At 43.9% G+C, this 22,817-nt stretch overlaps 1 protein-coding gene across 2 annotated transcripts in view; it reads left to right on the top strand.

Annotated features, from left to right (window-relative positions):
- Positions 1-22,817, top strand: part of wnk4a (WNK lysine deficient protein kinase 4a) — a 68,998-nt gene that overhangs the window by 21,093 nt on the left and 25,088 nt on the right. The window contains exons 2-6 of one of the 2 annotated variants that reach the window (XM_055657151.1): positions 5,229-5,401; positions 8,016-8,236; positions 10,921-11,078; positions 16,719-16,807; positions 20,739-20,961. In XM_055657151.1, coding sequence (XP_055513126.1) covers positions 5,229-5,401; positions 8,016-8,236; positions 10,921-11,078; positions 16,719-16,807; positions 20,739-20,961 — 864 coding nt within the window. The remainder of the gene's footprint in view (positions 1-5,228; positions 5,402-8,015; positions 8,237-10,920; positions 11,079-16,718; positions 16,808-20,738; positions 20,962-22,817) is intronic. The other variant, XM_055657152.1, reaches the window with a different exon arrangement.

A 22,817-nucleotide genomic window follows, 5' to 3' on the forward strand; every position in this document is an offset into this window, starting at 1 on the left:
ACCTAAAACTACATTTGCATGTTATTGACCTCCCTGCTGAGTGAAATGGCGTCTTCCTGCTCGCACTCATGACTTTTTAAAGCTGATTTAATTTCCCCTAGGCTTGTTTTGTTCCAAAGACAACAACCCCAGTGTAGCCAGTCTGTTCAGAACTGAGCTCCTTCAGCCCTGACACTGCATTACTGGTAATATATCAACTTGTGCTACTCGAGCTGTGAGTTATCCTGCGCTGTGTACTGTTTCACAATAACCTCCCACTCCTATTCTGGCCGATAAAAACAAAAACCCTGCACTCCACCTCGTTTAGGTGCACAAAATACTTCCCTTTATTGGCCCCAACCTGTCCTGTTATCTTCCAGGGATCTCTCTACCTGTGGCCAAAGGTCCTACCGTTCCTCCGTGTGATGCAAGACTATGGGAGCAGCAGTGGGTAACGTGACCATTCAAGGCTGCCGAACCATTCAACGGCATGATGGCTGATCCACCCAGTCCTCAACATTTAATTTTACAATTCCTTTTCTTTGCTCTCCTCACAGACATTAATCCCCATTTTAGTTTAGTTTGGAGATACAGCTTGAAAACATGCCCTTCGACTCACCGAGTCCACGCCAACCATCGATCGCCTGTTCGCACTAGTCCTGTTATCCCAATTTTCTTATTCACTCCTTACACACCAGGGGCAGTTTGCAGAGGACAATTAACCTACAAACCTGCACGTCTTTGGGATGTGGGAGGAAACTGGATCACCCAGAGGAAACCCACGTGGTTACAGAGAGAATGTGTAAACTCTACATAGACAGCACCCAGGGTCAGGATCAAACCTGGGTCTCTGGCGCTATGAGGTAGCAGCTCTTGAAAGTAATGATTCAACTGAATCAATAGTTCAAACTAATATTATGTAAGAAAATGCCATTTTATTTTAAAACTTGCCACAGGGTGTGAAAGCAATGCTGGACCCTTCCAATTAAATTAGTTGGAGAAATTGATGACAGTCTGGTACCCAGCCAAATGATGATAAATGTGCATTGGCATTGGTAGGGAGCTTGGCCTGTAATTGCTCTGACCAGCTTTATATTTTGGCTGCTGTACAAAAGTCTGGTTTTTAACATTTTGCAGGTGCAGATGCGCTGAAGCGTCACAAAATTAGAACTGGTTCTGATGGATACGTTCAGATTCCCACTTGTTTTTCAGGCACTTACTCCATCCGCCTTCAGGAATTCAGCCCAGTGGACTAGTTTAGTTTTTAGTTTAGAGATACAGCGTGGAAACTGGCCACTCGACCTGCCAAACCCGCACTGACCACGATCACCCCGTACACTAGTTCTACACACTATGGACAATTTACAGAAGCCTGGAATGTGGGAGGAAGACAGATCACCTGGTGAAAACCCATGCGGTCTCAGGGGGAACATACAAACTCTGGACAGGCATCACCCCTAGTCAGGATTGAACCTGGGTCTCTGGCGCTGTAAGGCAGCAACTCTACCGCTGCACCACAGTTGACTGTGTGAACTTTTTCAATTCTGTCCAAGTGTGGACTATGGTAAAAATTTCACACTGAAGAGGATATTTTTAAACATGTGTTCATCCATTGACAATCAATTTAACTTTGCAAACCGTTAAAACCGTGGTATTTTAACAATCAGGCAAGCCACAGATTTAACATTTTAAGCTTGCTAAAGCTATATTCCCTTAATGGAGGCGGTTACATTAAAATGTTCTCCCAATCTCATAGTTTAATTTAAAGACCCACGTGCCATTTGGCCCAGTAAAGTTACAATATTCCATTTGCCTGTTTCCGTGCTGTTTATAACTGACAGTCTGTTCATTCCATCAACACTGATTGATGAAGTTGCTTTGGAGCCTTTTGGGGGATCTCTTTCCTCGTGCCTACCTTTCAAAATAGTTTTTCTGCGATCTCTGAGCTCTTTCGCACATCTACATACAAGGTCACAAATGCTTGCAAATTTAGCAATTAGTTTAGCTCCTTTCCAAGATAAGGAGAATTTTTCCATAAAAGTCAGTTTTAATGTTTAGCCTCTTTAATTAGTATTTTGAAGTATGAAGTAACTTGGTATTGCTTCCCTGGTCTGAACAGATGTGAGAGATTAACAGAGCACACATACAGTGAGGTTACAGTGTTACTAGGTTTCGTCACTGAGCAGACCGCTGGGATTCTGAAGGAATCTGGCAGCTTGACAAATCCGCAGAATCTTTTGGTACACTTCAGTCAATGTCTCTTGTGTGTCTGGTGCTGGCTGGAGCTTGCCCAATTTTAGTTTAGTTTAAAGACGCAGCGCGAAAACAGGCCCTTCGGCCCATCGAGTCCGCGCCGACCAGTGATCCCCGCGCACTAACACTATAAATCACACACTACGGACAATTTTAACATTTTTATCCAAGCCATTTAACCTACAAAACCTGTGCCTGTTTGGGGTGTGGGAGGAAACCGGAGCACCTGGAGAAAACCGGTGCAGGTCAAGGGGAGAATGTAAAATCTCCGTACAGACAGCATCCCATAGCGAGGATCGAACCCAGGTCACTGGCACTATATGGCAGCAACTCTACTGCTGCACCACGGTGCTGCCCTTCTCCACAAATCTATCAAGGACTGATGTTGGGAGGATGAGAAGGAGACCATGGACAGAGGTGTCAACTGGCAGCTGAGGAAGCCTACAATACAATACAATACAATACAATACAATACAATACAATACGATACAATACAACACATAAAGTGAAAGTGAAATGAATATGTCAGCAGCGGTATCCTAGGGAGATTGTTGTTACTGTGCTCAATTCCATATGGCATCTTCAGTTTGAAAGTAAACGGTGAATGGTACCAAAGCCAGACGACTCTTTGCGTGCTAGTCCCAGAGGGGATCTGCTATCATTCATTACTACAATCCCTCCAATCTTTATTTCTGTACACTGTGGACGGCTTGATTGTAATCATGTCTTTTCTGCTGCCTGTCGACAAAATCTCCCCTACCACATCCTACCCCTCCCTTCCCTCGCTTTCCCCCCCTCCACCTCCCCCCCTTCCCCCCTCCCCTCCCCCTCCCCACTCCCTTCTCCCCCCCACTTTCCCCCCCCCCCTTTTCTTCCCCCCTCCTTCTCCCCCCTCCCTCCCTCCCCCTTCCTCCCCCCCCCCCCCCCCTCCTTTCCCCCCCCCCCCCCCCCCCAATTGGGTTTGGGAACCAGCCCGGGATGCCCCCCCCCCCCCCCCCCCCCCCCCTCCCCCCCCCCCCCCGCCCCCCCCCCCCACCCCCCCCCCCCCCCCCCCCCCCCCCCCCTCCCCCCCCCCCCCCCCCCCCCCCCCCCCCCCCCCCCCCCCCCCCCCCCCCTGAACAAGAAGATTCCGAGTTCAATGAGTTTGGAACTTGAAGCATACAAATCTAGGCTGAGGCTCCAGTTCTGAGGGTGTGCTGCACTCTGGAATTTGCTGTTCTTCTGATGAGAGGTTAAAACAAAGATATCAGTAATAACTCCTTAATCTTAGACCATTTCCCCCCCACTCTCCCAAATGCCCAGCATGGATATTTGCACCTAAGGTTAGAACCTTGTGCTCTAGACATTGAGTCATGCAGCATGTAAACAGGCCCTTCAGCCCACTTACCCATGCCAACCAAGATGCCCCATCTATGCTAGTGGATGGATACACCTTCCCTAATAAAACGGACAGAATATGGATATTGAGTGGGCAGGTTTGAGTGAGAATCAAGGTCCAGGAACTTATCACCAACTCCATGTTCAAGAATTTTACTTTTGACATGTTTAATGGGACCAGATGTCGTGCTAGAATCCCATTCCACAGCTTGTTTTAAGAGGTCAGCTTTTCACTGTTGTGTTTGTTACAATCGTGTAGAAAGTTTTGCGGAAATAATTAATTATCCCACTGTGGAAACCGTGTTAACAACAAACATCCGACCTCTAAACCTTTAGGTTCAGTCCCACAAGTGGAGGATTTGATATTCACACTGAAATAAAAAATATTCCAAGAGTTGGTCGTGTGAGTATCTAAATTCAAGCAGGTTCTCTCGCCTCGCCCAAGCTCCAATATTCCAACAGTTATCACTGGGCAAAATAAATGCTGATTTTCTCTGTGTAGCTGACTTCAGAAAAACATTTGCACAATGGAAAAAGATGACGTAAAGTATCCTTTATTGTCATTCGGACATTTCAGTCTGAACGAAATTATATACCTTGCAGTCATACCATAGAATAAAATAACAAAATGCACAGTTAACACAGTTTAACATCCCCCACAGTGAGTCTACAAGACACCTCCTCACTGTGATGGAAAGCAAAAGTCTTAAAGTTCTTGTCACTTCCCTCCTCTGCGTTGAGGCGATCCAGGCTTCCGATGTTGGGGCCCCGCCGGGTGATGGTAAGTCCAGCGGCCGCATCCGAGCTCCGCGAACGGGCTGGTTCAAACTCCGCGGCCCGGGGGTCGAAGCTGCCGAGCTCAACTGAACTAAACCTAATCAAAGAAAAAACTCTCATCGAGAGCGCTGCACATCCACCGTCCGTCCGTCTGTGACGGGGAAAGCTGAAAGTGAAACCAGCTGGCCTGGTCCTCTCTATTATTTCCACATGGACCAACGTTCAATAAATGATATTTGACATGTGTGGTATGCACAAGTACATCCCTGCAATGCAAACATAAGGCATCAGGAACATTTAAACCTTGCGTCTTGCTTAAGGACATAGCAAAATGTCTCGCAATTAAGTCATAAAATTTGTCTTTGGTGAAAAACAGTGATTGTCATATCTATTTCTGCCCTGTCACAATGGCATTAAGGATTATACAGGGCAGCCAGGTAGTACTACAGAGCAAATTCCAATTGTTTTTACTTCATAGATGAAGAACCATTGGAGAACCGTCTGGAATTAAATAACATAATTAATGCTAAAATATGTAATGTAACTGCAGATGCACTAAGGATAGATAATGTCTTCCTGATGTTAAAAAATGCTATTGGTTTATTATTGTAATGAGTGGCGAGATGCAGTGAAAAGATTTTGTTGTGGGCTATCCAGTCAAATCAAATCACACTATACAGAAATACCTATTTCTGCTCCTTGAACTTATGAAGTCTACAAATTTGATGGATGTGGTGGATGACAGTAATCCAATGTGGACCTACTAAATTCACCGTCTTCATTTACTGTGCAAGTTGAACATGCATTGATGAACTTTCATTGATATGCCCTCTTGTCATTAGACTCGGAAGTTATCGAAGGCAGAGAGGCAGCGCTTCAGTGAGGAGGTGGAGATGCTGAAGGGTCTACAACATCCCAACATTGTGCGATTCTACGACTCCTTCAAGTCTTCTGTGAAAGGCCACAAGTGTATTGTGCTGGTGACTGAGCTCATGACATCAGGGACACTCAAAACGTAAGTTAATCCCAATCAAATCTCAGAGCATGAAAATCAAAAGAACTGCAGATACTGCAAATCAAAAATACCAACCGAAAATGCTGGAAACATTCAGCAGGTCAGGCAGTGGTGGAAAGAGAAATCAAGTCAGTGATTCTGGCATTTTCTGTTCACACTTCACAACTCTCTGAGTGGTGCGTCTCCCTAGATGGTGTGACTAGTTGTATCAGCAGGAAGTAATGTATTAACTAAAAGCAGGAAGAGCCATGACAGCTGACCAACACCAAAAGTGGATATTGCAAAGTAAACATCCCAAACTGCTTCCTTCTTTAGATTTGCTTTTTAGCATTATCTCCACCCAGCTGATGGGCTCTTCCATTCGCAGATTCCTAGTGTCTTTATTCGGTCTTTATTGTCTATATTGTGCGGTCTGAAGAAGGGTCTTGACCCGAAACATCACCCATACCTTCTCGCCAGAGATGCTGCCTGTCCCACTGAGTCACTCCAGCTTTTTGTGTCCATCTCCGTCTTTATTCATTAGAGGAGTATGGGTACGAAACTTCACTGGGCTTGTAACCGAAGTGGCATTATAGGCCAGAATGATTTAATGCAAATCAGTGGCTGGATCCATAGGCAAACCTTTGCCCCAATGCTGGGAACTCTCAGATCAATTTGAAATGCACCAGTTGAGCCCTTTTAGCAACGGGAATGAAGCTCCCTCCTCCCTTCTTCTTCTTGCGTATGGCGTGCACAGCCTAAAGTTGTGGGACAACGTGTTCTATTTGATCTTATTTGATTGTGCACGCCAGGTTGATTGCATTCGTCGAAACAGGGCGGAACCACGTGAAGGTTGCAATCAATCTCCCACTCCCCCCTCCTCCCGGTCATTGTGCCACACTTATATAACAAACTGAACCATTCAGTAATCAGAAGCAGATGGAAAGAATAAGAAGCAGGAACAGGAGTAGATTGCAAACACGAAAACCTCCCCACCACCCGACCCGTCCCCCAAACATTACTCCAAAGACACCTTGGCATTTCGATAAGATCATGGCTGATTCTGTACCATAACTCCACCTTCCTCCCCGACCCTTCTCCCTTTTCTTCATACCTTTAGACTTTAGGCATTTAGTCTGTGGAGGTACAGTACAGAAACAGACCCTTCGGCCCACCAAGTCCGTGCCAGCCAGTGATCACCCTGTACACCATCCTACACACTAGGGACAATTTACAATTTTACCGAAGCCAATTAACCTACAAACCTGTATGTCTTTGGAGTGTGGGAGGAAACTGGAACACGTGGAGAAAACCCACACAGTCACGGGGAGAAGGTACAAGCAGTACCTGTGGTCGGGATCGAACCCGGGTATCTGGCACTGTAAGGCAGCAACTAGCCACTGCGCCACCCCAATTCTCTTCTCTTCAAACTGAATTAATTGGGAACAAAATTTAGGATTCACAATAGTTGTATTACATGATCACACAAAGGGCCAAGTCAAATATATGTAAATCACCAGAAACCTGCAAAAATTGCCGTTACAAATGGGAAGAAAATAACAGTCAGTGAACTCTTTGATGTGTTCATGTTTTAGATCTTTATGAAACAATATTTCTGTACAGAGTATGTGTACATTGTCCCCGTGACCTGCGTGGGTTTTCTCCGGGATCTCAGGTTTCCTCCAACACTCCAAAGATGTACAGGTTTGTCGATTAATTAGCTTGGTGTAATTGTAATTTGTCCCTAGAGTGTGTAGGATAGTGTTAGGGTGCGGGGATCGCTGGTCGGCACGGACTCGGTTGGCTGAAGGGCCAGTTTCCGCGATGTATCTCTAAACTAAACTAAACATTTGGAACTCTCACACATCCAGGGAGCTCAGCTGAGGACAGTATCGTCTGTTGTCAGTTTGGAAATGAGTGAAAGTCTATCTTAAATACAAAACAGAACCCCTGGAAGAACATGATGGGTCAAGCAGCATCTGTAGCGGTCCTATTGCAGGAATCATCCTGCCCCTTTTGTCTCAACAGGTGCTACTTGACCCACTGAGTTCCAACAGTGTTTGTTTCAGATTCTTGCATCTGCAGTCTGTTTTGTCTCCGAAATCTATCTCAAAGTTGCTGGCTACTATTTGTTTTCAACAGAACAGCATGCTCTTCGATGGAAGGGGAGGTCATGTGAATCTGAACATCTTTTTAAACTAGCCCAGCAGGGAAGTGTTGTTTGCCCCAATATCTTTGTAGCTGTTGTTCGACATATTTCTTTTGGGATATTTCACAAGTCTTGATAAACTGCCAACATCTAAGTAACTTTAGTTAATGATGCTGAACTGTTTAGATGCCAATCTAATTATATGTATTTCCAGGTGCTTTCATTTTATCAAGAATCTCAGCCATGGGCATCCCCTCTAGTCATGTTAGACCAAACTTGTATATTCCGATACCCATTGCAGTGATGTAGAATTGGGAAAAGATCCTTGGATGCTATAATGTTCAAAGTACTTTTCTCAACGCTTGACAGCTTTATGTGGTGAAACAATGACTTTATTCAATGTATAAAATACATTAATAGTGAACAAGCCGACTCTGCCAACAATAGGAGAGTTAGCTGGACTTACTTTCTTCTTTATTATTTCAGGTACCTAAAACGTTTCAGAGCAATGAAGAATAAGGTTCTGCAGAGGTGGAGCAGACAGATCTTGAAGGGTCTTCAATTCTTGCACACCCGATCTCCTCCCATTATCCACCGGGACCTGAAATGTGACAACATCTTCATCACTGGTCCCACTGGCTCGGTAAAGATCGGAGACCTTGGTCTTGCAACTCTCAAAAGTGCCTCATTTGCAAAGAGTGTGATCGGTAAGCGCATTACGATCATGTACATCTTTGTGAATCCAATTAGCAGGGCATCCGGGCAGAAAGCAGTTGAAGGCTACCTTATCTCACATGTAAGCAGGCTCCATGAAATATTGCTCAGAAACTAGATCATGTCATGCAATACCACGGATATGATTACAAATTAATTTCTGTTTAAATTTAAAGAGACCATTCCGATTTGGGCAAAGTCCACAACTTCTATTTGGTTCCCTCCATGCAATGAACCAAGGAAAAGACAGCATAGTGCATTGCCTGGTTGTCTATTCTAGGGCTTTGATCCTGGGTGAGGGGAAGGGAAGGGTGGGGGGGGGGGGGGGGAGCTTATGGGGGAAGGAGGTTTGTTGGGAAGGGTTCCAGGAGGAACGGCTTGAGTGGGGGAGGGGGGGGGGGGGAGAAGGGCGGATGGGACTTGAAGGGTGTTGCTGGTGCTTGAGAGCATGTTCCTGGGCCTGTGGAGATTGGAGCTTGCCTTAGGTAGACCCTCCTCAAGCAATATATTTACCTGTAGCCTCTCGGATCTTTTGCTGGTGGAAAGCTGAAGCAAAGTTGACATAATGTGAACACTGTCAGTGAATGTAGTGATACGCTTTGTAGAGTGGATGGAAGGTGAATGTCCAGTAATTGGAAATGTAATGAATAACATCTATTTTTGGATAAAGAAATTCCATGGCGATGACTTTTCCCTCGGCATTCCTCTCTCTCTTCCAAGTCATTACAATCACTCATTCCAACCCCATTTCATGGATCAATCAGTCTGATGAAGGGTCCCGACCTGAAACTTCACAAATGCATGTCCAAAGATGCTACCTGGCCCAATGAGTTATTCCAGCTCTCCAGATTCCAACATCTCCTTGTTCCTTGTGTCTACATTTCCAAGATCCACCTCCAGTTTAAATTCCATTTGGAATATTTTGGAGGACCAAGAAACCAAGTACCAAGAATCGTTCATCTGCCATCTGGGATGCTCCTCACCAATTTCTGCCTCACTGGTGGTTTACCTGAGATTGGCTCTCTTCCCCAGCCAAGTGGAAACTCACCGTACCATACCCATCAATGACGCAGTTTAATCATTCTGAATGATCGCCGCACTGTTTCATGGCCACCTAACTTAGAGCAACTGTTAAAACAAATGCAAGAAACATTGCAACCAACATAATAGCAATCAGACAAGGACTTTACGAATACATGCACCCAGCAGTGCCAGAGTTAATGGGTTGGAGCGTGAATTTAAGGGTGCAACCATTCTAAGATTTCATTTCTGTCTAAGTAGCGTTGATGTTCTAATAAGGTCCCAGGCTGTGACCCGCATACATCATGGATTGATGTAGAAAAACATTTCCTCTGTACAAAATTGGCACAGTTCCCGAATGAATAGGTTTGTGCTCTCATCCAATCCAATTTATGTCTTAAAAGGTATGCACAACTTGCGGAAAATATTCTAGTATCAATCGCAGAGTGACGTAGCTAACAATAGCTTATCCAAGCTGGAATGAAGGCTCGTGCTGGGGCAGAATACGGGGTGCCCATGTTTTGCGTTTGATCTTTTCTGTCCTCACTCTAAAATTGCATTAAGCCACTTAGAATTAATGCGTACTCTCCTATCTTATTGGCCAAAGGCTAGAACGGATTTAATGTGGAGACAATGAAACATTTAGTTGGCGATAGTCTGTACTTGAGCCAAATGTTCAAGGTTATTTAACGCAATGCTCTGAAAAGGTCAACAAATGCATATGGTAGCCTACAAGCCGAATCGGTTTCAAAAGAAAGTGTGCAAGAAACACTGTCTCTCTGATGAAATATTTGTAGAAAATCACCAGCAAAGTCTAGTGGAAGCACTGCATGGACACATTTATTTGGCCAACAGATCGACTGGGATAACTTCAGATAGCCCTTGCTTTCTCTCTCCATCCCCTTCCCCTTCCCAATTCTCCCACTAGTCTTACTGTCTCCGACTACATTCTATCTTTGTCCCGCCCACTCCTCTGACATCAGTCTGAAGAAGGGTCTCGACACGAAATGTCACCCATTCCTTCTCTCCAGAGATGCTGCCTCGCCCACTGAGTTACTCCAGCATTTTGTGTCTACCTTTGATTTAAACCAGCATCTGCAGTTCTTTCTTACACAGATCGACTGGGATAGTGAGATCTCTGGATGTACTGAGAATAGCGAGTATCTGGAAATAGGAACAAGAACGTTTGATTGTAGACAAAGTGGAAGTCATCAAAGTAAGCCTGTCACCACACATACTGTCATGAAAGAGCAAGAGAGTTTGTGCTTAAGAAATACTAGTTAATACAGGGACAGAACACATACCAGCATTGCTCCCTTATTTAGCTTTAATTCAACATTTGTAATATTCACTTTCAGGTGTTATGGAGTAGGAGTAGAATTAGGCCATTCGGTCCATGAAGTCTACTCTGCCATTCAATCATGGCTGATCTATCTCTCCCTCCTAACCCCATTCTCCTGCCTTTTCCCCCATAACCTCTGACACCTGATTTTTTTTTTTACCTATTTACTTGAAGATCTCTCTGGTGAAAATTAACAGGGAAGAGTTCCTTATAATGTTGTGTGAATAACCAATTAATTATGGTTGTGTTTAATCAAAATCCCAAACGTGAAACATGACAGCATTTAACAGCGTAACTCAAACTTCCTTGTTTTAGGTACTCCCGAATTTATGGCCCCAGAGATGTATGAGGAAAAGTATGATGAAGCTGTTGATGTTTATGCATTTGGCATGTGCCTATTGGAGATGGCCACCTCCGAATACCCATACTCAGAGTGCCATAACGCAGCCCAGATATATCGCAAAGTAACCAGTGTGAGTAGAAACATATTTTAGTTTTCTTGATATTAAGAATTATATTAAGAATTAAAGCCACTGCCTGGTCAAAACGAACAACCTGAGAATGAAATGGTTGGCTTAAATTAGCAGAGTCAGAACACAAATGTACTATTGTACTGCTTCGTTCAAAATGAAGAGGTGAATTCCAGAGTTGAGACTGCCTTTGGCATTGAGGTAATGTCGGATTAAGTCTTGTATCAAGGGGTCCAAGCAAGCCGTGTGTGTGTGTCTGTGTCAGATTGTCTGTCAGATTGTCTGTCAGATTCTCTGTCTGTCTCTGTATGTCTTTAGGCCAGTCTTTAGGCCAGTTGAGTACTCCAGCCTCAACACGTGTTCAGACCAGATTTGGCGGAGACCAAGTGCAAGCTCGGCGATCGTTTCTCTGAGCACCTTCGCTCAGTCCACCTAGAACGACCTGATCTCCTGGTGGCTCAACACTTTAACTCCCCTTCCCATTCCCACATTGACCTTTCTGTCCTGGGACTCTTCCATTGTCAGAGTGAGGCCCAGAGCAAATTGGAGGCACAGCACCTCATATTTTGCTTGGGTAGTTGACACCCCCAGTGGTATGAACATTGACTTCTCTAACTTCAAGTAGCCTTTGATTTCCCTCTTTCTCCATCCCGTCCTCCTTCCCAGTTCTCCAACCAGTCTTACTGTCTCCGACTACAGTTTATCTCCGTAGCACCCACATCAGTCTGAAGCAGGGTCTCGACCCATAACATCACCCATTCCTTATCTCGTGTCCCGCTGAGTTACTCCAGCATTTTGTGTCAATCTTCGATTTAAGCCAGCATCTACACATTTTGGCGGAAACTGGATTGAATTCACCATCCTGTTCTCATGTCCACCCCTGGCCAACATTATAATCTGAGGCTTGTACCAGGAATCGATGAAGCACGAGGCCAATTTTCAGCGAGTCGAAAGATTCCGTCTTCAAATTTTAATTTTTTACAACAGGAACGTTTTGTTGCTTTTCAATGAGGGGTCAATTTCCCAGTTGCCTCTCTCCTTCACCACAGACCGACTTGTCCCCACCCCACATCCGGGTCACTGAAAGCCTCTGGTATCACCAACCCAGTAATGTCAATGTTGGAACACACTAAGGGTTTACAAGGGCATTCTTACACAATAAAATAGCTAATTGTCCCTGTTGGAATTAGGACTGAACAATCAGTTATGTTTCATTGCCCGCTGAAAGTCAGAGTGCCTCATTGTATTGTGCAAGAGTTAAATGTTAACATTGTGGAAATATACCCGTGGCTGAAATGGTAATGCCTTGAAGCTAAATGTTTCTCAATTAGTTGTGCATTAAACCATTTCTTAAACCAACGCAAATTGCTCTCTTTGAAGTGCTCAGGAAAAGGAAAGGCGTTTTGTCTAAGAGTTTGGATAATCGTTGAGATCCTGATTGAAAGAACAGGCTGGATGAAGTGACTCTGAGGCAAGTGTAACAAGATGGTGCATTTCAGGAAGAGTAAGGGAGGGCAGTCTGTCAAGTGGCAACGTATGTGGTTTTTCAAGGAAGTGAGCAGCACTGTAGTGCAGCTGTTAGTATTGAATTTAATCCCAACCTCGAGGTTCTGTCTCTGTTGCTCTGTCATTGCTTGGGCTTCCTCCATCTGCTTCCGTTTACTGCTCTCGTCCCAAAGGTGGGTGGGCTCGTGGGTTAATTGGCTGCTGTAAATTACCCCTAGTTTAGGCACGTGGCAAGCGAATTGGGAAGATTGTTGAGAGTTACATGAAAAGCAGAGGGTGGGGGAATGGGACCAATGGGAATGCTCTAGGACCTGGCATTGACAGCGGGCCACGTGGCCTTTGATGTCATAAGAAAATTAAACACAAATTTGAGAACATTAAGATGGGTCTTGTGCCAGTTCTTGCCTCATACCTTTAATAGTTTGCTGATGTCTAAAATTATTATCTTGCACTTGATCTAAGATCTTTCAAAAGGCATCTTTAAAAAGGATTCATTGGTTCATTGTCTTCATGTCAATTACAAAGAACCCACAGTATATGTCTTATGCCCCTGTCCCACTTAGGAAACCTGAACGGAAACCTCTGGAGACTTTGCGCCCCACCCAAGATTTCTGTGCGGTTCTCGGAGGTTGCAGGTGGTTGCCGGAGGTTGCAGGTAGTTGAAGCAGGTAGGGAGACTGACAAAAACCTCCGGGAACCGCACGGAAACCTTGGGTGGGGCGCAAAGTCTCCAGAGGTTTCTGTTCAGGTTTCCTAAGTGGGACAGCGGCATTAAGAGAGAATGACAGACATGGCTGCTCACTAAACAGGGCATGTGCTGAACCAGAGTCACCAGATCTGTGAGAAGAACTCATCTTGATAGCTTTTATGCACCCATACTCATAGAAAACTTTTAGAAAGCCTCTCCCCTGAAGATATTTGTACGTTTGAAGCCTCTGGTGTTATTATTTACCTGTGCTGTATTGAGAAATGAATGGAGTTTGCAGGTGGAAAGTGAATGTGGATTGATTTGGAGCAGATTGGTGATCACTGTAACCAATGGAGTTGGCCTTTGGAGCTGCTGCCAACTAGGTGTAGGTAGATTATTTGCAAGTTTGTGTAGCTCTCGGTGATATTTCCCTACAATAAGCATATTTAATATAACAGTGAATTGGTGTTTATCTTGATTAATTCACTGGATGTATTCAAGAGAGAGTTGGATATAGCTCTTAGGGCCAACGGAATCAATGGATATGGGGTGAAATCAGGAACTGGGTACTGATTCTGGATGATCAGCCATGATCGCATTGATTAGCGGTGCTGGTTCGAAGGCCCGAATGACCTACTCGTGCACCATGTTTGTAAGTGCAGAGTTAGTCATCTGGATGCTTTGATTGGGAAATCAGGCGTGCAGTTGTTATTTTGCGACCGTTTCAATTTTCCCAGCTTGGCCACGGAGACGTGGGGTCGGCAGCAGCGGGAGGATGGGACTACGAGCGAGTCGGCAATTGGTGTGGCAGTGACTGGCTTTACAGTGGGACGAAATGGTGGTGTGGTGGCTATGTTTCCAGACTGCGATCTAGAGGCCGGGGGAAGTGATCCTGATGGCGTGGGTTCATATCCCACCAACCTAAATTCAATTTCCATTGAATGTCCAAAATCAATTTCAAGGGGAGGTACTTGGTACAGGGTGGCCGCAGCTGATGACAGATTTCAGTACGCATGACTTCTCACCTATCTCTGAAGTTGAGATACTGATGCCTCCATGTGTGGAAGCTGGTGGCTTGTGCCAAAAGCTTGGAATCGGTGTATAGTCCTTTAGTATCAGCCAAACCCTGTATCTTTAGAAATTTTAAATAACTTAAAAACACCAAACACTGACACACCTGAAGAAAATCAGTGGAAGTCTCAATCACAGGTGGCACGATGGTGCAGCGGTAGAGTTGCTGCCTTACAGCGCCAGGGACCCGGGTTCGAACCCGACTACGGGTGCTTGTCTGTACAGAGTATGTACATTGTCCCCGTGACCTGCATGGGTTTTCTCCGGGATCTCAGGTCTCCTCCAACACTCCAAAGATGTACAGGTTTGTCGATTAATTGGCTTGGTGTCATTGTAATTTGTCCCTAGAGTGTGTAGGATAGTGTTAGGGTGCGGGGATCGCTGGTCGGCACGTACTCGGTTGGCTGAAGGGCCAGTTTCCGCGATGTATCTCTAAAGTAAACTAAACATTTGGAACTCTCACACATCCAGGGAGCTCAGCTGAGGACAGTATCGTCTGTTGGCAGTTTGGAAATGAGTGAAAGTCTATCTTAAATACAAAACAGAACCCTGGAAGAACATGATGGGTCAAGCAGCATCTGTAGCGGTCCTATTGCAAGAATCATCCTGCCCCTTTTGTCTCAACAGGTGCTACTTGACCCTCTGAGTTCCAACAGTGTTTGTTTCAGATTCTTGCATCTGCAGTCTGTTTTGTCTCCGAAATCTATCTCAAGGTTGCTGGCTACTATATTTTTTCAACAGAACAGCATGCTCTTCGATGGAAGGGGAGGTCATGTGAATCTGAACATCTTTTTAAACTAGGTTACACAAAAAAGCTGGAGAAACTCAGCGGGTGCAGCAGCATCTATGGAGCGAAGGAAATAGGCAACGTTTCGGGACAAAACCTTTCTTCAGACGGTTTCGGCCCGAAACGTTGCCTATTTCCTTCGCTCCATAGATGCTGCTGCACCCGCTGAGTTTCTCCAGCTTTTTTGTGTAACCTTCGATTCTCCAGCATCTGCAGTTCCTTCTTAAACACTATATTTTTAAACTAGCCCAGCGGGGAAGTGTTGTTTGCCCCAATATCTTTGTAGCTGTTGTTCGACATATTTCTTTTGGGATATTTCACAAGTCTTGATAAACTGCCAACATCTAAGTAACTTTAGTTAATGATGCTGAACTGTTTAGATGCCAATCTAATTATATGTATTTGACCTTTGTGAAAGTTGCATTTGCATTATATGGTCTGAAGAAAATGTAGTTAAGACTGATTTAATTTTCTGAGAAGCCATCAATACGAGTTTGTACAAGAATAAACTGACGTTGAAGTGCAATAAACAGTAAGACTGTTATTCAATTTCACACTCCGCCCTGATTTGAATACTTTGCTGGAAAATTTTGGAGGTTATACAATGAGCTCATTTCCATCGAACTGCTTCAACGGAGGCTGCGCAAAGACTTGCCCGCAGTCCACACCTGGCATTTTCAAGAACGTAGAACATATACATTATTATGAGTCCAAAACCTGTCAAAACCTTTGCCAGTAGAGTAGGTGCAACACCTGCAGGTTGTGAGGTCTTAAAATCAACCCTTGTAGTTTATTTCCTGGCAACTTCATCAGGTTGGTGTGTGTTTAGATGATAACCTGCTGAATTATATATAACGTAAATGCATGGGAAAAAACATGTGTGAGTAAGTACTTAGGCCTAAAGATGCTTCAGCATACAAAGTGTACATGAAAGAGGGCTGTGCATGGGACCCCAGCAGTTGAATGTGAGCCCCTCTGGCTCCACTATTCTATTGCAGGAGACCAAGGCATCACTCTAATCCTCACAATTACACAAAGCCTTTCCTCCACAATAACAAAGATGGTGGAGGAAGAGTGTTGAATTGGGGAATGGGAGGTGGGGAAGATCCAGTGAGAGAAGGTGGTGATTGTGTTTGAGGGGTCTGTGATAATGCATATTATTGGGTGTGTTGACGTGGATGGTGTGGGCTTTGGGATATTACTGACATGGGAGAGGATTGGAGGTCTTGACCTGGCGGGGGCAGTAGGGATAGGGGGTGGGCAGGAGCAACAACTAACATTGCAATATTAATGATAGAACCTACACGGAGAATGGTCTCTAATGAATTCCTTGGCAGTGGCCCAGGCCGGCACAGAATCTACCTCCCTGTTTGAGGCTAAGTAATTTGCATCAGGAAGCAACAAAATACTTGCAGTGTGGAATAATTGTTTGCCGTCGACTTAATGCCCTAGGGACCAGAAATGCAAGATTGCCAGGATAGGACATAACTCACTTGTAATTCTGAGTCATTACTAAATGAATTAATTAGAGTCAAACGCAACACTTGCATTCGTATAGTTACCCTGTACTTTTTATTTTGTTTTTCTGTAGGGTGTTAAACCAGCCAGTTATAACAAGGTAAAAGTCCCAGAACTCAAAGAGATCATTGAAGGATGTATCCGCCAAAATAAAGATGAGAGGTAAGGATCTGGTCGTTGTTTGTTTAACGGCACGAGTTAATGTCACAAGTGGATGGTGTTCATCTCTGCTCTTTACACCATGTCTGTCATTCTCACCTGGCAGCCAGCATATGGGCAATCTCACATCTTTTGAGTGGAAAGACATTATTGTATGTGAAAGTTCCAGTTTCTGTCACAGATATGTAACTTGTTAACCATACACATTCGAGGATAAACCATTTATAAATCCAAGCAGATTTTGGGATCTTAATATGAAGGTTTTTCAAAGGGTTGCTTTGTTAGGGTTTGTCGTTTTTCTATATTACACACTCAGGGGAGTGTAAGATTGTAATGTGTGATCTCTCAATTGATTTGTATTCCATAAAGGACAGTCACAGCGCATGAGGTTGGTCCGAAGAAGGGCCTCGACCCGCAATGTCACCCATTCCCTGTCTCCAGAGATGCTGCCTGTCCCACTGAGTTACTCCAGCATTTTGTGTCTATCTTTTATGAAGTTGGGGGACCAGACTCGCCTCTAAATGGATAGGCTTAAACGGCCTGTGATAATGGGCCCTCAGCTTCACTCTGGCTGAGCTGTGAACATCTCATGGTTATCATCTGCCAGCGAAGACCAAACTGATGTGATGATCTAACAAGTGAGACCAAATCAGGAGAGGCTGTCTGAATGCCAGACCGTTAGGAGAGGAATGGGTAGGAAGTTTTGTTTGGGAGAAGGTCAGGCAATTGGAGCAGGAGGTCGGTGGACAGAGAAGATAGTTATGGGAGAGATGATGTGGATAGTGGAGATCGGGAAAGGAAGCAGGTTGTGGGGCTGTTCAAATGCACGGCAGCGGCAATCGAGGGATAGGAGTTGGTGGGCGGTGGCAGGGATTGCAGGGGAACAATGTGGCAGCATGGTAGAGATATATAATCAAGGGTGGGAAGGGCATTCTTGTCCCTGCTGCTTCTGCACCAGTTGTGCCCTCAAAAGGAGCATTTGTAGGTCATCTTTATGTTGTCCCTGGCATTGCTCATCATAACATTGCTCATGAGATTTGCTCCAGTGTTAACCCCCTTGTAAAGGGGAAGGTCCAGGCCAAGTCAAGGACTTTGGACAGCTATTGACCTGCTTGCGTTATTATTGTGAGTGAAGCATTCTGCCTCGCAGGGAGCTTGCCCTTCCTGCAGCCGCATTGGAGGCTGAGGCAGCAATTCAATGCATAAAATAGTCCAAAGCGCAAATAACTTGCATATTGTGCAATCTAAAAATCAAAGCCACCCCCACCACCGGTATCTGCAGTTCCTTCCTGCACATCAGTCATTTGCACCCCTACTCCTGATGTCAATGAAAAATAGATAATGAATCTTCAATCTTTATTTTATTGAAAGCACGTGCGTAAGAAAAGCCTCCTCCTAATTGTCCAAAGATTACCTGTGGGGTGATCTATAAATAGCATGATTACAGTCAGAAAATTTTAACTGCATAAACTTTGGCTGATATCTAATCATGGATCTAAAGAGACAATATAATGACACAGATAGTTTGTTCTGTGGCATTTAACATCAAAAAGCTGGAATAACTCATTCAGGCTTGCACCTGCTGCACCAAACAGCAGAGCCTCTGTCTTAGTGCCATGCACTCACTGTCTCCCCCAGTGCTTTTTCAGGTATGGTCCTATTGTGGGTTCTCTAGCATATATATTGTGCCTTTTACAATCTCTATTCATTCCTTGCAGCAGTAAATTACATTAGAAGTGTAGTCACTTGGGATAATCTAAGTCAACGCAGAACAGCAAGCTTGCACAGGCAGCCAGCTATTTGAAGATAGGCAACGTTGATTTTGGGATTGTCTTGATAGTGAGTGTCTCCCTTGTTGAGTCCTAGGCTTAGTCTGAACCTTCAGCCCCAACTGTTATAAGTATTTACTAGTACTCTCACTTTAGGGAGATTAGATGCCAGGGGCAGCGCAGTGGCGCAACGGTAGAGTTGCTGCTTTACGGCGCCAGAGAACCAGGTTCAATCGTGTCTACGGGTGCTGTCTGCGTGGAGTTCGCACGTTTTGCCTGTGACCGCATGGGTTTTCTCCTTGTACTCGGGTTTCCTCCTTCACTCAAAAGACATGCATGTTTGTAGTTTAATTGGCTTGGTAAAATTGTAACAATTGTTGTTAGCCTGTGTAAAATAGTGTTAGTTTGAGGGATGGCTGGTCAGCGAGGACTCGGTGGACTGAAGGACCTGTTTTTGCGCTATATCTCTAAACTAAACTACATTAGAATGTATCAGAAGGACACAAAGTGCTGGCGTAAATCAGAATGTCAGGGAGCATCCCTGGTGACGTTTCGTGTCGAGACACTTCTTCAGACTCTACATACTCAACCAGAAATGTCACCTATCCATGTTCCCCAGGGGTGCTGCCTGACTTGCTGAGTTACTCCAGCACTTTGTGTACTTTTCTGTATTAACCAGCATATGCAATTCTTCATTTCTACATTTAGACCGTATCAACCTATTTTTCAAAAACGGATTTACTTCTTTACCACAGTCTCACTTTTTAAAAGGGTTTAGCTGTCAACAATCACTGTTTTGAGCTGTGGGGCCCCCCTCCCAACCAAGGAGGAGATGCATCCAGCTGTTTAAATACATAGATTTTGAAAATAAAGCACGTTTGATTCTGAGGAGTAATTTCCAGAGGTTATAATTCACAAAGATTTTCCAAAACACAAATATGACATTTACACTACCTGAAAAGTGTACTAAGTTGCAGACAAACTAGTCTTCCTTCGAAGACAGAGGCTGAGGAGTAGATTCTGTATCTGTTCTCTGTAGCATCTGATCACCCTCATTATATACTAACAATTATACTGTTTTTCTACCTGTTCGCATCATCTGTATGTGATGTTTTGCAACTACATTGCCCAGTGGATAGTGTGATTTATCTAAGTCAACGTGCACCTTATCACTATCTGGATAAGGTTGCCATTGACCTGGTGGTTCTTTTTACATCGTATATGGGAACCGGGAGGTCCTACTCGACCGAAGGTGGTCATGGTCAGTGTTGTTACTCTCGATAGTGTTAAAATCACGGTCAGAAGCTTATCTTAATTCACGATAAGCCTTTTGAACCTAGTTAACTTCTGCTGCTGTACTAGGAAACTGAGGCCAGCAATAAGCCTTTTGGGCTTTGATAGTGAATATTCATCATAAGATAAATATTGGCCATGCTCCTGGGATAATTTGTTCATCTTAAACACTAGACGCTTTGCATCTTTTACATTACTCCTGAAAGGATAGGTAGGGCCAGGCCCCATCCAACTAAAAAACATCCCAACGCTGGCGACACTCCCCCAGTAACCCACTGGACTGCCAGTTCAATGATCAAATGTGCAAGTTTAAAGCTGGGCATTGCACTATATAAATCATATTTTCTTAAGATAAGTTAGGCCTCCATAAAAGTGTACACATCCTGAATCCATTGTTCAAGAGTCCAAAGTGTTGGATTGTCATATAAACCTGCAACACAACAATTAAGTTCTTGCTTGCTGCAGCTAAACAGACTGGGGGGGATGCTATAACACAGATAAATATATGATCACACAATAAAATTACAACCATAACATTGGGTAACCAAATAGTGCAACATTGAAGTCTGTAGTGCAACCAAAGACACAGTCCATAGAAGATTATAGTTGAGGACTTGTTCAGTGGAGCTGCCAGGTATTAATTTACCTTTAGATAAGTTAAATTTTTTTCCAACTTTAGTTTTTATAAGCTATTTATATTGGCTGCTGAATGTAATCTGAAGATGGTGGGAAATATTTCACACCATGCATGCAGCCAGATTTATTCCAAACTTTGAGAAAGCAAATGATTTTCAAATGTTTAATATTTGGGGGATTATTCCGTACAAAATTCACGGATTAGCTTAATCATAGTGCCATATTCCATTTTTGAGCAGGTACACCATTCAGGACCTTCTCGAACATTCATTCTTCCAAGAGGACACTGGAGTCCACGTGGAGCTTGCAGAGGAGGATGACGGAGCAAAATCTGCCCTGAAGCTCTGGCTCCGCATGGATGAATCCAAGAAACTCCATGGCAAATACAAAGACAACAAGGCCATAGAGTTCCTCTTTGAACTATACAAGGATGTTTCAGAAGAGGTGGCCCAGGAAATGGTAAAATGACTGCTACTTTCGACCATACAATGGTATTACCTTGAACTGACAGCGTTGTACATTTTCACTATATGCTGGAGTAACTCAGTGGTTCACCTGGAACACGGGTTCCCAACCCTTTTTGTCCCGTTTACCCCTTGCAACTTTAATAGCACATAACAATGTTATTTCACTTATTTATGAACAACTAATGATGAACAGATAAATACCAGAACCAAACACAGTCAGTCAATGAGAAAAATGATGTACAAATCCAGAATCAACAAATTTACCCCCAGGGTAGGCAAAATGTACCCCCTGGGGGGTAAATTTACCCCAGGTTGGGAACCCTTGACCTAGAATCTCTCGAGAAAAAGAATAGATGATGTCTCGGGTTGGAACCCTTCTTCCCTATTCTTTTTCTCCAGCCTGACCCCCTGAGTTACTCCAGCATTTTGTGTCTATCTTCGGCATAAACCACCATCTGCAGTTCCTTCCTACATACCAATTGATGTTTTGTTGGTTTCCTCTGCTTGAAAGTGACTAACGTAAATAATTATTGTATCATCTTCTTGATCAGCATGGATGAGTTGGGTCAAAGGGCCTGTTTACACAGTGGCTGCACTCGCAAATAGCAATGCGATTTCAGTAGACATTTACGAGAGTGATGGCAGGGATGTGTAACCTACTTTTCAATTTTTTTCCCCATTGATGTGGATGACCTCATATTTTTCCACATTATATTCCATCTCTCATGTCCTTATTCATTTAGTTTGCCGATATAAACCCTCGGCACACTGCAGCCCAGTTTTGTATCATCAACAAACTGGTATATTGCATTTGGTGTACTTAGCAAGCCATTGGATTAGAATGTGATCAGCTGGGATCCCTTTGGCTTTGGGGTAATCATCATTGCCTCCATACCCAAAAATGACTTTTTTCCTACTTTCTCATTTCTGTCCATTAACCATCCACTGTTTCTCTTTTGTTTTATTCATACCCCTCCATGGAAATACAAGGATTTAGGATCTGGAAAAATTATGATCACGCACTGGGTTGCGTGCTTCAGTACTTTCTCCTTGCATGTTTTATGCAGACAGTCTCTTGCACAAGATTATCTCACCTATATATGCACTAACACTAGGGATATTCAGCCAACTTGATCTTCCTTTGAGGGGTAACTTGTGAAAACCTAGTTTTGAAACCTGGCTTATTTTTATAACAGTTCAACAGGCAATCAGAAAAAATAATCTTCACTCAATCAATTCTTGGTGATTTGTATTCATTAGTGGAATTTAAATCATGTTTTGCCTCTTCTTGTTATTAATCTATTAATTCGTGTCAGCTAAGCAACCTTTTTCTATCTTACCATCTGGATCAGAAAGTCCCAGATTCTATTTGTACGTAGCTCTGGTCTGCTACATTGCTGCATCTGGCTTCAATATCATTTGGATTCAGGAAGGCAAAAACCATATAAATTTTCAACATGAAAGCTTGCACAAAATTCCAGCTGATCCCAGCAATTCTCCCTATGAATCCATTCCCTAGAAAGGTGTTGGTGCTCTCAATGGAGGGATCACGGAAGGATAAGGATAAAATCAAAAAGGCCCTCCGTCACCTTAACATCGAATTCTTGCTGTACCACCTCTGCTCATTATTTCAGACCATAGTACTCTCCATATCGAAACTCATTCCATCATTCTCTCTGTTCTTTTTTTATTAAATGTTGATATCTGCTAAATAATTTTAAATATCTTGCCTCAACCCAGTACACATCCCTGCAACACTAGCCAGCTTCAAATTTCCTTTGACGGGTGAACCCAAGTAAAGGGCGGCACGGTGGCGCAGTGCATGAGTTGCTGCCTTAGATGCAGCGC

Source organism: Leucoraja erinacea, chromosome 27, assembly GCF_028641065.1.
Source record: "Leucoraja erinacea ecotype New England chromosome 27, Leri_hhj_1, whole genome shotgun sequence".
Classification (NCBI taxonomy): domain Eukaryota; kingdom Metazoa; phylum Chordata; class Chondrichthyes; order Rajiformes; family Rajidae; genus Leucoraja; species Leucoraja erinaceus.